The sequence below is a fragment of the Homalodisca vitripennis genome, chromosome 2 (assembly GCF_021130785.1).
Source record: "Homalodisca vitripennis isolate AUS2020 chromosome 2, UT_GWSS_2.1, whole genome shotgun sequence".
NCBI classification, from domain to species: domain Eukaryota; kingdom Metazoa; phylum Arthropoda; class Insecta; order Hemiptera; family Cicadellidae; genus Homalodisca; species Homalodisca vitripennis.
The window spans coordinates 99,017,436-99,035,345 of NC_060208.1; the positions used below are offsets into that span (position 1 = coordinate 99,017,436).

General features: G+C 33.9%; 1 protein-coding gene across 1 annotated transcript in view; it reads left to right on the plus strand.

Annotated features, from left to right (window-relative positions):
* LOC124354416 (unconventional myosin-XV-like) overlaps positions 1–17,910 on the plus strand; it is a 204,000-nt gene that overhangs the window by 43,229 nt on the left and 142,861 nt on the right. The window contains 1 exon segment of the mRNA XM_046804850.1: positions 1,855–1,929. Coding sequence (XP_046660806.1) covers positions 1,879–1,929 — 51 coding nt within the window. The 5' untranslated portion in view covers positions 1,855–1,878.

The following is a 17,910-nucleotide window of genomic DNA, read 5'->3' on the forward strand; positions in this document are numbered from 1 at the left end:
TAGGAGAAACTTCTACCTAACTCATATCTATTTCCGGTCTAAGATGGTTCCAGTGCTATGGTTGAGTTTGCCTTGTTATCCCGATGATAAAAGTATAGTACATACACAGAATTGTGAATCCTATTACGGGCTAGGAGAAACTTCTACCTAACTCATATCTACTTCCGGTCTAAGATGGTTCCAGTGCTATGGTTGAGTTTGCCTTGTTATCCCAATGATAAAAGTATAGTACATACACAGAATTGTGAATCGTATTACGGGCTAGGAGAAACTTCTACCTAACTCATATCTATTTCCGGGATAAGGTGGAAATCCTTATTAAATTCATGCAACACATGAAACTAATCGTTTGTAAGGTTTCATATTACAGAAGTCTTGTTGTTTTCGGACTGTAGTCTGGGAAGAACGAATCGTTGAAGAATTTTATAATTTATTTCACCGTTTTCCCTGTTAAATGTTATATCTCAATTTCAAGGAAGCTTAGAGTTTAGAGAGCTTTTTAGCAGTTTTGTTCATTAAGGTTGGTTTTATAACAGTGTTTAAATATAATTTTTAATACCTTAGATGATTAAATTCGTCACTGGCGCAATCTGGAGTAAAGGTTGAATAGTAAATTTGTCTTTCCAATCTGCATTACACTAATGATAAAGCACCGTATACGAGAGTAATATTAACGAGACAAATTACTACTAAATGAATTTAATATCTCACGTTTTCCTTGTATAGTTAATGTTAGTTAAACTGCTGTTATAACTATTTGTATATTACACTATGGCATATATGTTTCATAGAAATACCACGTCTGGAATAAATATAATAAGTATAATATTACACATGTAATAAGTATAATATAATAAGATGTATTTCGGTATAAAACTACGTATACGTAGTATTACGATATCTAAGCAACATCCACGCCAAATTTCGTATCTGTCCACTAGATGTTGTGTGATTGAACATCCAAACATCCAAATATTCGAACATCTCGACATCATTCTTCGCAAACAATCGCATTTATAATATTAATAGGATCAAACAGTTCTGAACTTTTTTATATAAATGAAGTATGTTATTAAATAAAAACATTGAATTTAGAATTTTTAAAAGAAGAAATAACATAATTTCTAAAGGAGTAACTGATATAGCAAATCCAATCAAATCACTGCTTTTACATACTGATAAAATCAGCCTTGGAACCAGCTGCCAATGATTGTAGCAACCATGAGATGTAGCAGTCGACGGACTTAAAAGTTATGGACTATAGCAGCAATAGTTTTAAGCAGCCAAGGAATTTAACATTCACAGAATATATCACATATGGGCATTCATTACTTTTTTTAACTTACAGCAGAAGAATTGATGAATCTGAGAACCAAGACGAATTAAGATATGTTTTTCTGTTTTTATTGATAGCTAGTCCATAAAAAAAACCGCCGTACTTTTAAATCGTTCGAATGCGAATCGCGCAGCAATGGTGATTCTCAATTGTTTAGTTAATGTATTTAACTTTAACTTTTCTTAACTTATAGCGGTACTAAGTGAATTCACGTAAATGTGTTCTGTCATGCGACATGTGTAAACATAATCAGCAACCCAGTAAATATTGACGTTACACGTATTTGTTAGGCTTCTAAATAAATAGCGTAAACATTCTGTTTCCGATATAATATCAGATCCGGATAAAATATTCAGTTTTCTCTCGAGATTTATTCACTACAAGATATTTCACCATGAAATCGTCCGATCTTGATATCTGGATTATCAGGATCTGATCGATTATGATTATGATTAGTGATTGGGTGTTGAGTTTTAACAACTAACTCCTTATATCATTAGACACTGGTTTTGTTGCAGGGAATAACATCAGAGCCACCAAAGATGACGTCATCAACTGAGCCACCCCCTCTCGTCCTGAGTGACATGGAGAAGGTCTGTACTTTATCAGATACAAATTTTTGCATTTCATTGACATTTATTTTAATATTAACCAATTAAACTATTTAAGCAATAGTTTTTTATATTTTATATGTTATACAGTGTGATTAAAAAGTCATTTTCTTCCTAATTTTGGAACAGTTGATGGCAGACTAATGCAAAGCTTAGTGATGTCTCTGGATCAATTAATTGAATCCACTTTTTCAGGCCATTTAAAATTGTTATACAAATTAGTTATTTAGCCTAATATTTGAAGTAATTCTCTTAGTTTGTAATCGAGATGTTAAAGGATAAAAAAAAACACAAACTTAATTAAACAATAACTGATTTTTAGGAGAAACTCTTACTTTTGTAGTTCTTCAAAATGTTGAAGATCCAAAAGGAAAGTTTCTTAGGCCAATAATTAATTTTAAATTGTAACATCTCATACTAGAAACTAATAAGTGTTATTTAAAAATTTATAAAATCAGGAAAATTTTTATCTTCCCATATATATACTTGTACCTGTTTGGTACAGTAAGCAGATGTTAAACCAGTGCCGGGTAACTTTGTAGCTACTTGGAGCCTGGAGCAGATATTACCTACTCGTATTCTTGGCTCAGAGTGGCCTGTCTGGTGATATTTACTACACCGCACTTATTTATTATCGAGCTCTTGACGTCTCGCTGTGTGGATGTGGATCAATGAGCGGCTACGACTGCAGTTTGACGATGTTCAAATAATTAATACTCATTCCAGCACAAGTCCACAAGAAGTAAGTACGTTTCAAACACTACCGCCATCACTACTTTCATGAGTCAGCGCTCAGATAAGACGGATCGTTTAGAGATAGTGCTCCGGTCTCGACCATAACCTACAAAACTCTTTCAAACGTGCCCGGTAGTTTTATTTGCGGGGTTTTTTATTCGCGTTATAGGCTATTTGATTATCTGTTTTATATTCACCTCGTTTTTTACAACAACAGATATACAATGGCAAACTGTGGTATTTGCTTAAGAGCTATTGGTAATAAAGTGAAGATACAGTGCAGTGACTGTTTCAAGGAATTCCACGGCGTTTGCTTAAAAATGAGCAAGGCGGATGTGGAATGCATCACCCAAGATGGATTGGTTTGGAGATGCCCACCCTGCAGTGAAACGCGGAGAAAGAGCTTAAGATTTGATTCTGAGGCACAAGAGGGTAAATTTACTTTGGATGATTTAATGAAAAAAATTAATGAAATAGTTGAAAACCAAAGGAAGCAGGAGAGCAGTTTCAACCAGTCCTATGAGGCCTTAAATGAAAAGCTGGAAGAAAATACAAAAAGTGTGAAGGAGCAGACTAACACAATTGAAAAATGCTTAAAAATTATAGATAACCTGATTGATGAAAATAGAATACTGAGCAAAAAGGTGTCGGAGTTGGAAAGGCGTGTGGAGGATATGGAGCAATACTCCAGGATGAATACCGTCGAAATCCATGGTGTACCGATGCAGCCGAATGAAGATGTTGTGAGCGTCGTGAAGGAGGTTGGGAAGGCCCTGGACTTTAACCTAACCGAATCAATGATCGATACGTGTCATCGGTTGGGAAAGAAAACGGGTCCGAATAACTCGCCGCCCGGAATTATTGTGAAATTTGTGAGACGTCTCGGCAAAGATGAACTGTTGCGAAAACGCCGTGTGAAGAGGGACTTCTCGACTCGGCACATGAACTTGAACGTGGATAAACCCGTATACATCAACGAGGCCTTGTCACCGGCGAGAAGACGTCTGTTCGCGATGGCGCGGGAGATCAAGCGGGACAAACAGTACAAGTACTTGTGGGTGCGAGGTGGAAAAATATTCCTTCGTAAAGAAGAATCTGGGACAATTACAACAGTAACATGTCAGGCTGACCTTGAAAAACTGTAAGTTTTTTTTTCTAACCCATTTCACAAAACAAAATTAGATGTAGGCTAGTGTTTTCATATCAATGAGGAATTTGTTTTTCATAATTTGTATTTTTATAATGTATTTGTACCTTTAAGTTTATTTTCTCTTTAAAAAAAAAATAGATAAAAAATGTAAAATCATTCATCAAAATATAAGAAGCCTAAGAAGTAATTTTGATTTTTTTCTAGCTGAAGCTATTGCGAATAATATTGAGCCAGATATAATTATTTTATCGGAGATATGGATCAATGAAATAGAATCAAATTTTTATACAATACCGGATTATAAACATTTTTTTAAGTGCAATGAAACATATAGGGCTGGTGGAATTGCTGTTTACATTAAAAACACATTTGTAAACGTTAAATGCCTAGATGTGAAGTGCGATACAGCTGACATTCTTTTAATCTCTTTTGAATTTTTAAATCAAACTTTTCATTTATTAGCAATATACAGTGGAGTCCCGCTAATCCGAACGTCGGTTAATCCGAACAGGTCCAGGAGGAATTATTTATAACGATAATGAACAGTTATAGGAACTAATTACAGTATTTTATTAAGACAAATTGTGTACGGTACAGTACAAAAATAATGAAGTTAAATACAGTACCAAATTGAAACTTATAGGTTAAGTATGAGTTAAATTACTGTATTAAGAAGTGAAATCAAACAAAAATTGGACGTAAAGTACTGATATTATTATTGAGTACAATATTAATTGTTAAAAGACATAAATTCAGTTATTGTCTTCTGTCGCATTGAAGAGAGTCTATTGGATGACGCGTAGTTTCACCATCGTGTCATAAACATGATATCGGCAGGTGTAGCAGTAGCCTGTTGCTCTAAGTATCGTAGTGCAAGGTTAAGCGCTGCTGCACCGTCTGCGTGTGGCACCAACTCTCCTTATCATCCAGGTTCTCGTCGTCCCGTAGCGCGTGGACCCGTACAATATCCAGTACGCTCACATTGCTTAACAATAGAACTCTCACACTAAATACGGTAAATGTGCTTAGTATTCGCAAACACGTTTATTTGTCAAGAAATACAATGCAACAGCCAGAAAACATATTTTAATAAAAAATGTTGATAATTCTATAACAAAATAGACCCATTCTCAAGTTTAAAACCGTATTTTTCTGTAATTCTGGCTAATCCGAACAATCACATAATCCGAATAGGGCTCGGTCCCAATTAGGTCGGATTAACGGGACTCTACTGTATAGATTAATTTTTCACTCTGTGGAAGTATTTATAAATGAACTTCGACAATTTTTTTGTAATCTAAATATGAATTTTAAAAATATTAGAAATTTAATTTGGATAGGAGATGTAAATATAAATTTAGTGGGAGTGAGGGAGTTAAATGCGGATACTGACAGTTATAGAACAGTGATGGCAGTAAACGGGTTTGAGTGTTTAGTCGAAGAGCCAACACGAGTAACAGATCAGTCCGAGACATGCATTGATCATGTTTATGTCCGGGTGGCCAACAAGAACACGGTTTCTGTGGATGCCGCGGTTATACATGCCGGCATTACGGATCACTCTATGGTTCAGGTTAGCGTGGCGGTGCGGTTGTTTGGCGGCGGGGGGGAGGGGGCAGAGCCGGTCTCGCCCTCCACCCCTCCCGCGGCCCGCACACGTATATGCTACGCTCTCCTCAAACAGATGTTAAATAATGCCGACTGGTCGGATGTATACAAACATTCTGATGTGTCGACTGCTTTTGACTCTTTCCTTTCTATATTTCAACAATTGTTAAATCAATCAACTTTTATCGTCGAGAACTCTTTTCAGTATAAGAAAATTAAACCCTGGATAAATAATGCGATTTGTTCGAGGATTAAGAGAAGAAACTTACTCTTCAGTCATGTTAAAAAGCATCCTTACAACGAGAGCCTATAAAATTATTACCTAACATTCAGGAATAAATTACGGAACGATATAAAATTATTAAAAGATCGTTTCTATAGAGACAAATTTAAAAAGTGTGAAGGAAATTCTAAAGCAACATGGAAAGTAATAAATGAAGTAACAGGACAAAATAAAGCAAATAGAAGTCAGATAAGGCTAGAAATAGGCGATATGACAGTTTCTGATTCACACATTATATCAAATCGATTCAATGAGTATTTCTTAGATGTAGTGAATAATTTAGATTTGAACAAAAATGTGAATGATAATTTCTTGTCTATGCACTATAACAATTATTTTCCATGTAGAATGGAAGTTCATTCGATTTTTATTGAACCAGTTTTAGCTGAAGAGTTGCTGTGTGTTATAAAATCTCTAAAGAATAACACTGCGCCTGGTATTGATGGAATAAGCACTTGTACACTAAAGGAAGTTTCTGAAAATATTTTAGATGTTTTTCTGTATATAATTAATCTTAGCTTCCAAACTGGCATTTTTCCAACTAAATTAAAAAATGCTGTTGTCATACCAGTTTTTAAGAGTGGTTCCAGTTTATTATGCAGTAATTATCGTCCGATATCATTGCTTTCTTGTTTCTCTAAGGTTATTGAGAAGGTAATGAAGCATAAGCTTATGAAGTTCTTAAGTAAAACAAATTTTTTTAGTACCAAACAGTTTGGATTTAGATCCGGACTAAACACTGAACATGCCTTATTAAACTTTATGACCAATGTTTATGATGGGATTAATGACGGAAAAAATGTTAGTGGCCTATTTTTAGATATCAAAAAAGCCTTTGATACAGTTGACCATAATATTCTTTTGGAAAAGCTTTATCGGTGTGGCATTCGGGGAGTTGTATATGATTGGTTTCAGAGTTACTTGCTGAAGAGAAAATAATGTGTCAAAATTAATGCTGTATGTAGTGACATGGGTGTAATTAAAAATGGTGTACCACAAGGATCAGTTCTTGGAGCTATTTTATTCATAATATATATAAATGATTTTTGTAATGCTCGCTTTCATGGTACTTTAACATCTTTTGCGGATGATACTGCCTTGTGCTATGCCAGCAAGGATTTGGACTCAGTACGAGTAGCAATGAGTCGTGACCTTGATGCGATACAGTGGTGGTTCACTGTGAATCATATGCAACTGAGCGTTGAAAAAACAAAATACATAAATTTTTCTTTAAAAAAAGAAGTAAATTTTTCAGTACCGATTTTATATAGGTGTGCAGATTGTATTAGTCAACAAATTCATTGTAAAAAAAGTAAATGTTCTGTTTTGGGTAAAACCAGTGAAATAAAGTATTTAGGTGTATATGTTGATAGTGAAATGAATTGGAAGATACATATAAGTAAATTAAATAGTAAAATAAATAAAATCCTAAGGTTTTTCTATTTTTTTAAAAGTATGTGTAGTGAGAGAGTTTTGCGTACAGTTTATTTTTCAATGGTGCAGAGCAGAATAGAGTATGGAATAGTATTTTGGGGCAATACATATATTTCTTACTTGAACTCAATATATCTACGGCAGAAGCATTTGGTAAGAATAATCTCGAAATAAAACTAAATATGAACCTTCTCGTCCATTGTTCTTAGACCTAAAAATTTTTCCTCTGAGATATTTATATGTATTCAAAGTATTAAAACTTTTTTACTGTAGAAGTGGAAATATTCCAGCCAATGTAAATACCTATAAATTGAGATTAAGAAATGCAAATAAATTTACAATACCTAAGCCAACAATATCTTTTTACACTAGAATATATAATTTTATCGCACCAAAGATTTTTAACCAAATACCTGATTATATTAAATATTCATACAACAAAAATATTTTTTTGAATAGACTAAAATCATGGCTCTTTCATTTGGAAGATATTGAGTTTTTGTTTAATATTATACAATAGCTTACTTATTCAGATGATCAGTGTTTATCAGTAATGTATGGTTAATATTTGTATGTAAATATTTATTTATTGTTAATACAGTTGTGAAGTCAATATTTTTGTTTTTATTATGTATCTGTAGTCTATGTTCTGCTTCCTTGTGGATGGTGGTACGGGAAGTCAGGTGTTGTTATTTTCTCTTGTTGCAAGTTGCATTTGTTTATTTTGTTAACTGTGGATAAATTTTTTGCTAAGGCACAACATGTTTGTTTTTTTGAGACCATCTTTGTCAATTTTCTTAAAAAATAATTTTTTCTGAGTGCTATTGTTTTTTTGTAAGTACTGTAAAGAAACCTCTGAACAGGCTTGCCTTAGAGGCCCTAGATTTTCTTAAATTTCCTTCTTGTGTCAATATTTACCTACTGTAATATGTACATACTGTATATTGTAATAGTTAAGGCTGTTTTCAATGCAAAACTACTAAGTTAAGTAATAAAATAATGGTCAGCCTGACAAGAGAATTATTAAATGTTGAGATAAAAGTGTACATTTTGTTAACTGTTGAAATTTAAGAAAATAAAATTCTTTATTCTTTATTACTTAAGCCAGTTTCCGCTCTGTTTGCGAGCGCTTTGCTTTTGACACGGTTTCTTTGAACGTTATTTCACAGTTCAGACTCTCCCAAGACTAAAACTAACACTCATATAACCAGGTTATCCGTTATTTTGTATATCAGGTTATCCTGATTGACCTCTGATTCTCGCTCACAGGCGTATATGTCTTTAAGCCGAACGTTTGTGTAAATATAATTTAAACCGATTGACTTTATGGCAATATTGTGTTCAAAAGATACAAGCGTTGTACAAGAACCGGCGGAATATAATTTGTGACGGTTATTTATAATCATATATATGAATGAACCTTTAAAGAAGATATTCGTTGACGATTCTAGTGCTGCCTTTGGAATCTCCTTCTAGGTATTGTACAAAGTACCTTGGAGCAACTCCATTCTTAGGTTTTAATCATTATACTCATATTAAATGTTGACAAAAGATGTATTTAACTACAAAGGGAGTTCTCTCGTGTTTTCAGACGATGTGCTATTTTTAATATTATAGTTTTACTGATTTCCGTCTCAGGTAGTATTCTCAAACTGTTCAGGTTTCCATTAGGCTTGTCAGAATGCTTTACTGTATTCGGTATCTATTCAATTTTAAAAATAAAGGAACTATACAGTTATATATTTCGAAAATGTGAATTGACAGCAATGAAACATGTTATAGCAGACGGTTTCTGAGTCATCTTTGTGTTGGTGCTTCAGAAATGGACGCTGTTCCTGTGTGTTAGAGAATTTCTTCCTGCAAAAAGGAATTTGGATTTGGACATCTCTAACTACCTAATTCTCCTAATTCATTCATATGATTATATTTTAGTAATAACAATTTTCCTCAATTTATCTACCTCTTAAATCCGTGTTATGACCCTTCCTTGAAAATGTTAGATAAATACGTTACCATAATCGTTCTAACTGCTTTAAAAAAATCAATATATTTGTATTAGAAAATGAAATATTTTATTTTGTTTACTGGTAGTCACTATATGAAAAGCAGAATTGTACATAACAATGTTTATTGTGGATTTTACCAGTTTAAATGGGATTTTGCAGTATAGAGCCAAACGCCTTCATAATATGCACATAGGCATGAGCAATACTGCAAGTATATTGCCTGGTAAGAGAATGAAGGCTGTGTTTAAAACACGACGTCCATGCCAATCCATTAACCACATACACTTTGTCGTTACTAAATGATACATTAAAACTTGTGGATGCATGAAGTGCTTGCACAAACATGATTAGTTTTTCAAATTATATTTTATTCGTATTAAAAAAAAGAGATTTGGATTTGTTGGGACAAATAATAATTCTTAGATATTTGTTCTGTTGATTATTACTATATTTTATTACAATGAACGCAATCACGCACACAAATCGTGTTGCTATTAATCATACACTTTCTTTGTATGTTGACATATGTTTACTTGCATTCATAAAAAATGTGTTTATTTATTCAAACAATTAGTTTGAATAGTGTAGTTATACTTTTAATTTGATTTATTTTTGTTATACGATTTTTATCACATTTTAAAACCATTTTCTTGTCTTCTCACCTTAAACGACATAATGTAACTTGATTTGTACTAACATATAATACAATGTGTTTCTTTATTGACATAATACACTTTTTATTTAACATATTTTGCGGTTTTATATTTACCGTTATTTATAAACCACATTCTAGAATAACAAGGACTTTGCAATAGGTTTTTTGTTTATTAACATGAGTTTATTTTGTTGATTTCAAAGTTTTACATCGATTCATTTTTGGTTTGGCATTCTTTTAGTTTGTTACACTTACCAAAATTGGCCTTTCGCTGTACATATTATTTAGAAAAATTAGATTAGAGCTATGAATTTATATTTTAAACGGGTTTACATTGCCGTGTTTCGGGCGTTGTTAGCGCCGCACTAAAGAGAAACTGTCGTAGTTGCAGATACGCAGCAACATTGCGTCGTAGTTATGGAAGGCGCAACAATAAATTCAAACCTTTTTACAGCGTCCAAACATTTTCTAACATTCTTAATACGTAATATTGACTTTATTTTCAAACAGAATTAAGATATCTACGATTTTGTGCAATAAGGATACAGTAAGATAATACTAGTTGAACCAATTACAGACACTAATGAATATCGAGAATCAAGAAAGAACACAAAATAAAAGGCAGGTGTAAACGACCTTGACTTTTCCCCCATAAGAACAATGTAAAACCCCAAGCACTTTTTCGTTTTTGTTTTAGATCGTTGTGTTATGGGAGATGTGTCATTTTGAAGATCTTATTAATGCGCATGTAAGAATTTTAAAAAATGTCTTATTACGTTTTTGCTTTTTAGTATTTAAATGATGAAGTACAAACAATTTCGACATATTTTTTTGAATAACAATAACAATATCGAAAAACTAAAAAGCGTTTGAATACGTATCAGTTATATCTTTAGAATGAGACTATTCCATAATTCTATGGCTAAAATAAGGCCGTAACAGTGCATGAGGCTTAGAATTGCCCGTATAACGCTAAAACCAAATTGGCTGCCTCTATAGCTGGGTATAAAGAATAAATGTGTTTATGCGTAGTACGTGTTACTGACATACCCCCCAGTTAGTGAAAATTCTACTTATTGAGTTAGTATTAATTGTATAAACAATGTAATACTGTCAACAAAATGTTGCAGAAAATGAACTGCTGCTAACATAGGAATGGTAATTAGTTTAATAAATATCATGAATGTATAAATTAATAGAAGATACGAGGATTAAATGGAACTAGTGATGAATCAATATATATATATATATATATATATATATATATATATATATATATATATATATATATATATATATATATATCCAATTATCTCGTTTGCCCTAAACGTTTGATTAAATACATAATTTGCATGAAACTAAACGTTGATGACTACGATCTGATGTAATCGTATACCGCGATGGTTTGATAAAATAGGGTCATTTGTAACCTTATGATTTTACCTTTTTGACTTATTAACCTGGAAGTTATTATAGATAGTAAGATTTGTATGCCTCCTTAAAACTTGTCCATATTACTTCAGACAAGTATTTTTTATCCGTAACGTTAGGACCAACTTAGTCTTAGGATACATGTTACTACTGAATTAGGTATAATTTTTTATATATAAACTATAATTACCATAAATTACTATTAGGAACTGCAGTGTACAATTAACAAAGTACAGTTCTGTCATTTTTCATATAAAGAACTTTTACATTTATAATCGTAAACGTTAAATGTTTAGTATAAATCGTTTCGCTGTTTAGAAATTTTTTTCCATAAATTAAGGATTTTAATTTAAACAACTTAAGAGGAAGAAATAAACAATAAAAAAGATCTGGGATGTATTGCCCTACTACAAAAAACGTACAAGACAAATTTGAGTAAAATTGCCACAGTGGTCACTTACATATTAAGGTAACATGGACAGTTAATTTGTTTCCAAAAAGGTGCCGATCCTCTTTTAAGCCTTATTCTACCCGTTCTGATAAGTAATTAATTGAAAAATATTGGTGGAGGACACAAAATGAATTATTAGCACAACTTGGTTAAAACTACCTCACGATATAATAATAAGAGCCTCTCCCTAATTAGAGGGCAAGTCATATTTTCAAATAAAGCAGAGCTTATGATGCTGCTAGCTTTCAATCGTTGCTGGTTTGTTTATTCGATAAGCTGATTAGACGAAGCTCCGCCGCCATTGGTCAGTTTTGTGCCCTCGCCCGGCCAGCCGTCTCTTGCAAAACATCGACCTTCAGTGCTAACAACAACACTTAACCGAATTCATTGAGTAAACGATTTTCTATACATCCTTTTATCGACTTTTAGAATGATCGATATATTCGATATATCGATTTGCTTTGAGAACAACCGAGCTAAATCGGTTACACATTGGATCGAGTGTGACAGTGCGCGAAGGAAATTAAAGATATAGTTATAAAAATATATTAGTACAAATATTTTTGGAAATAAAAAATTAATTAATTTGTTTTGTCAATAGAATGTTACTAATGTTTTGAAAATTTCCACTAATATTAAGGAAGTTGTGTCAGTTTTAAAGCATCAACCGACGCTATAATCTGACGACTTCCAAATATCGATTTAAATCGTCGGCGTTTCATTTCCAGTGTATTTGGCGATTTTTCACCAGGTGCGCGTCCTATGGAGTATGTCATCGTTCGGCCCCTAGTCCTGGGACATTATTGGGTAATTAACAACAATGTATATCCAGTGATCACATGGAATCAACAATTTTGTTTGTAGTGTTCCACATTTTTACTTTAAAACTATCATAGCCCACTAGTTATTATCTCGATATTGAATTATTTTTGCTTGCTAATGAAAAAAACGGGGTTTTGTAATAAAAACTAAACCAAGAGATACGTTCAATCCTCTGTATATGCTATACGGAGAAGTTGATGAACTTTAATAGACCCCAACCACTTTGTAGATCGAAATTATAAGACAACAATTAGAACATTTTCGAGTTCATGTCCTACATCCAACTATTTTTTATCTTTTGAAATCTTTCCAATTATCTTTTGAAATGTTTCTAAAGTCATTTCTAAAGAGGCTAGAATCTATATTGCTATATTTTCACAATTATCATAGACAAATTTGCATGTACACGAAGAAAACTTAAATATTTACAATACACACATGTTGTATATTTTTTGTTTAGTGTAATGTGAATATTTTAACTACACATTGCATTGGTGGGAAGACTCAAAAAAGGTAGCGTAACCCTGAAATCACGCATTAAGGTATGTAATATTTACTTCTTTGTAAAATACTTACAATGGATATGCTGCTTTTAGACAAAATATAATGTTATCTTAAACAGAGCGTACTTACAACGTTTTATATTAACAATAACATGAATTGAGAATTGTAAACCACAATTTAGTGTCTACTACACGTCCACGTCTGCTTTTTAACATATATCCGAATCATTAAAAAATTATCGTATTATTGATTCTTTCTAGTAAACTAAGCTAGTTTTAAAAAATTCGATCTTTTTCACAATTATTCTTTTATACACACATTCAATAACAGTTTAGTTTGAAAAAGTGAGCAAAAAGTAATCACGCAAGCAAAGACTGCAATTTCCTTTCAAATCTTTTGCTGTATTTCCTCTTGTAGTAGAGCTTGAAAGGGAGTAAATGCATTTCACATTGTATTCCAGGGCAAATTGAGTTTTTTTGATGATGTCCACTCCACGGATCCCATTGCATTAGGATATATTCTTACCTCATAACCATATCAGTAACCAGAGCTAAAGATTTCATATCCTCTGTCACTAATAAAATTTAGTTTCTACTGTGTGTAGCCTCCAAATAGATTTTTAAATTCTCTACACTACATTTCATGCTTCTAAAAGTCAGAACCAATCGTAAAAGAAATAATGATCTAAATCGTGCCCAACGTGCCAAATTTGTAAGTAGCTAATTCAATTGCTGTTTCAATTGTTTAAATTAAATTTTTAAGAGTTCGCTGTATCTCGGGCATCGGAGCGTGTACAACAGACGAGAGTGTAGAAAATCCACAAATCTTTCTCTATTTTCTTTTTTTCTTTTTTTTTATTTAAAAAAAAAAGGAGAAGCCGATCTCCTTTCATGCCTTATTCTGCCCGTCCTCATAGGCCACTGGCCCGTGCGAGGATCTTATCAAACAGAATAAAGGGGAGAGTCGATACAGTACAAGTTCGATGGTACTGATAAAAGGTGCAACGGTCACAGACAGGATTCGAACTAGGATCTCTAACTCAGCCTCAAAGTCCAACGTCTTAGACCACGCGGCCATCAGCACTCCCAAATTATCTTAGGCGTTAAAAAAATCTAAATTTTAAATTTGCTGTTCACAAGTGCATGCACATTCATATTTCGACTTTTACGTTCCCTTGGGTACCTATTCGAAACTAAAAGATGTGTCATTTTCAAAAAAAGTTGTTAGTTTCACTGTGACAGATTGATAATTGAAAAGTAGCTAAATTGAAACACCAGTCCCCAACCGAGTGTTTGTACCTTCAAATAGAATCAGTCCTTCCCATAATAGTTACGTTATCTGTAGAAATCTCGGTTGGTACACTGTGCTTAGAGATCGTGTCTTAATCATCGAAGTGTAGTCAATTGTACACCTAATGAGAAAATGATAATACCTCTTCACCTAGATTACACATTATTTTGATGTCTGGATGTCTCTTATGTCGAACCGATATAGAGTTAATTTTGAACTTCTCATCACCGACTTTTTCTGTATCTGTTTTTTGATGGACATGGCTCTAGGTTCCAGGAGCCAAGTTTGTATCTGTGGATTTTTGTGAGTCAAGTCTGACAGCGTTGGAGTTCAGACGCTGCGCCCAGAGGAAGCTGAACTAGATCTTAACTAAATATCAACATTAAGTATGTCGAAAACTAAAAAAAGTGTTTTAATTTTGCTAGTGCATTTGATTAGCATAAGTAATAGACAATTTGGTAAAAACAATTAAGTCCGTTAAGTGACACAGCACTGATGTTTGTTGAATAATTTAATGACTTCTAATTTCAGTTGATTATTTACAGAAATATATTGCTGTTAAGAATTGGCACCTATTTGGTATTTAAAAAGAGTTTAAGTTTACATTTCAAATCAAAAATCAACCCTCATAAAAGCTTCTAAATCGTATAACTACTTTGAAAAGTTAAAAATAGCCAGCCATATTTTCCTTAGCTGCCCGTCTGATCCGGAAAAGGTAATCTGTGAACAACATTAGGTCTGTCTTCTATCCGTGAAAGTAATACTTTCCTTATGGATACAATGTATTGCTAAGCTGAGTTTAGTGAAACGTACTTATAAAGCTGCATTAAATTGATTGTTACCTTACCTAGCAACCAACGAGCTAAATTCAGACAAAGTAAGCCAATTAGTTAACAGCCAATTTCGCCATTTCATCTGCATTGGTTAGGTTATGTTCTGTTTTATTTTTAATCGACTCTGAAAACTCTGCCTTGGGATTAGTCAGGCTGTGATGGTCGATTGTGAGCGTGAGAAAATATCGTATCTATACTGAGATTCGAATTCGAGTCCCAGGAGTAAGCTAATGTACTAACCATTCAGATAGCAGTGGTGGTAATTTTGTACCTGTGACGATTTTAACGACAAATGTAGTTTAAATCAAACCACTTTCCCGCGGTTTAAGCCTACATATTTTAATTTTACAAAGGCTAAGATTAGTAACCAGGCGTGTTTGACAGACACTTCAGATTTTCTGTGCGAGCTTTGTCGAAGAGTCTCGTATAAAACTATATGAAATAAAACCTTTGTTTCTGGATATACAGAGAAATCATTTTCATATTTTTATTAAAATAGAGTGTTTGAATTTAAACTCTATAAGGATAAAAAATAATTCAAAAAGGGATAACACTAGTTTACTGTGTCAGATAGGGTAACAGTAGGACATTCGGTGTAACTTTAAAGGATCAGGAGCTTTTGTCAATTGTCACTTCCTCTTTTTTGGTCAATAAAATTAAACGAGGGGAAGATCGAATTGTCGTTTTTTAAATAACCATCCTATCACAACCACTAAAACAGAAAAGCAGATGATCGATACTAGGACAATTGCGATCCAGGCCATCTCCCATGGGATATACTATAGCCAGACCGGAAGTGGAGGCATTGTTGCGTCACGATAATTAACAAAGTGCGAGGATGCGTTTAGTCTCCCCTGTACAGTACCTGTAGTGTGCTGTGTACGCCGCACTGTACTGTGTATGTGCCTCCTCAGTATGTGTGGCGGCGCGGGTCGGTGGGTCCTGACAGAAGTGTGTTGTGCTGCAGTGTCTGGGTGCCAGGCAGTTTGACCTGTTGGGGGTGCGCATTGTGTGATAGAAGTTAGGTTAGGTTTGGTACAGTGCCACCATCGCTTTAGTGTTAGTAGCAGGGCTCCCGTTACTTTTAAAGTTCTCCATATATGATAAACCTCTTGCAATATTTAATAGCCTACATTAACGCGTTAAAAATATATTAAATTATGTATTGTCGTTTCAAGGACTTGATACCGTGCAATCAAAATTAAAATTTTATATTTTGTCAGCTTTTGGAGCGTCGAAAATCATTGATTAGTTTAAAGTTCTAGTGTTCTTCATAAGAGCTAGTAAACGCAGAATTGTTGTTGTTAATTGTAATGTAATTATTCAAAATTCTCTTATTCTGAAAATGTGTAAAGTGAAAAATTATCTTCCTTGATGGAAGCATGTCGGGGATCCGTCCAGAGTTGATGTAACATGGAGTTCTCGAGTGTGAGATGGATTTTTCCCTGAGGATGTCTCACTTCTGGGCGCCCAGCTCCGCACCTCCGCCGCTGGAGAAGCCTCGGCTCTTCAAGCTGCGGAGGCGCTGGAGCGAGCTGGAACTGCTGTCGAACAGAGGACACTACCAGGTGGCCCACGCTGACGATTCTCCGCCCGCCAGGAGGTCTGGAGCTCTCGCGTCGCTCTGTGTGGGAAGAAGGAGGTCCAAAACGGAGTCAGCTGCAGACCTCCGCTCCAGAGCTAAGTTCAGGCCCAGATCCTCTCCCGAGACTCCTGTTCCTCCCATATACCGCGTGACCGCCACCTTGGTCACCGACAGACTCCAGAGCGAGACAGTATTCAGGGTGTCTCACCGCAGAGGGAGCGAGGACCTCCAGCTTTCCCTTAAACCGGTTAGTAGAACCTTTGGATAGTCACTGAAGAATTTTCGTTCAAGCACTTCAAAATATATCATAAACATTTGCACTTCATCAAGCAACTCAAAAGAATGACCTGTTGGTAGAAAATAGAAAAGGGAAATAAGAAGAGCAGTACGATATCATACCCCCATATAATACCTACGTGAAGATGATGTGTTATACTTACGTTCGAATACTAATACGTCAGTAATTGTAATACAGGGTTATAAATGGTAGAAGGAGGTCTGCTCTGTACTAGTATATTCCACACGTCCTCTTGAACAACATGAGCTTGTGACAAAAAGCTGCCAAAACTATTATTATCAGCCAATCTTGTAACAAATTAATATAAAGAATATTAACCCCTATAACTTTCCTGTATTAAAGCCTGAAGGTTGTGAGTTTTAATTAACTACAAACCTTCTGTGTGGAACTTGGGAATCAGTTTGTAAGTACCCTCTTGAATAACTAAACACGCAAATTAATCTAACAGAGCATTTGCTGGTTTAGTCTACGAAAAAGACCATTGCCAGTCAACATTTAAATGATATCCGTATACGCACTAGTTATTGTACTTACATTCCTGCCATTGTAACTTTATCATTCATTATATAACAGCACTTATATAACATCATTAGCAGTTCAACAAAATTGCCTGGAATATCACGAAATGATAAAAAAATGGTTTACGTTTGTCTACACATTTTGAATGGTGATAAACATATAACATTAAACTGCAATATAATAATGCTTCTCTTAATATTATTTTAATAAAATATTTTCTATATATTAGGTAGTTTACATGCAATTTAATATTATAGTTTAGTATATATAAACATCTTGTAAAGGTATCTACTGATTTTTAGTATTGATTATCATAGATAAAAGACGTAGCTCTTCATTGATTTTATTACCTGTGGCAA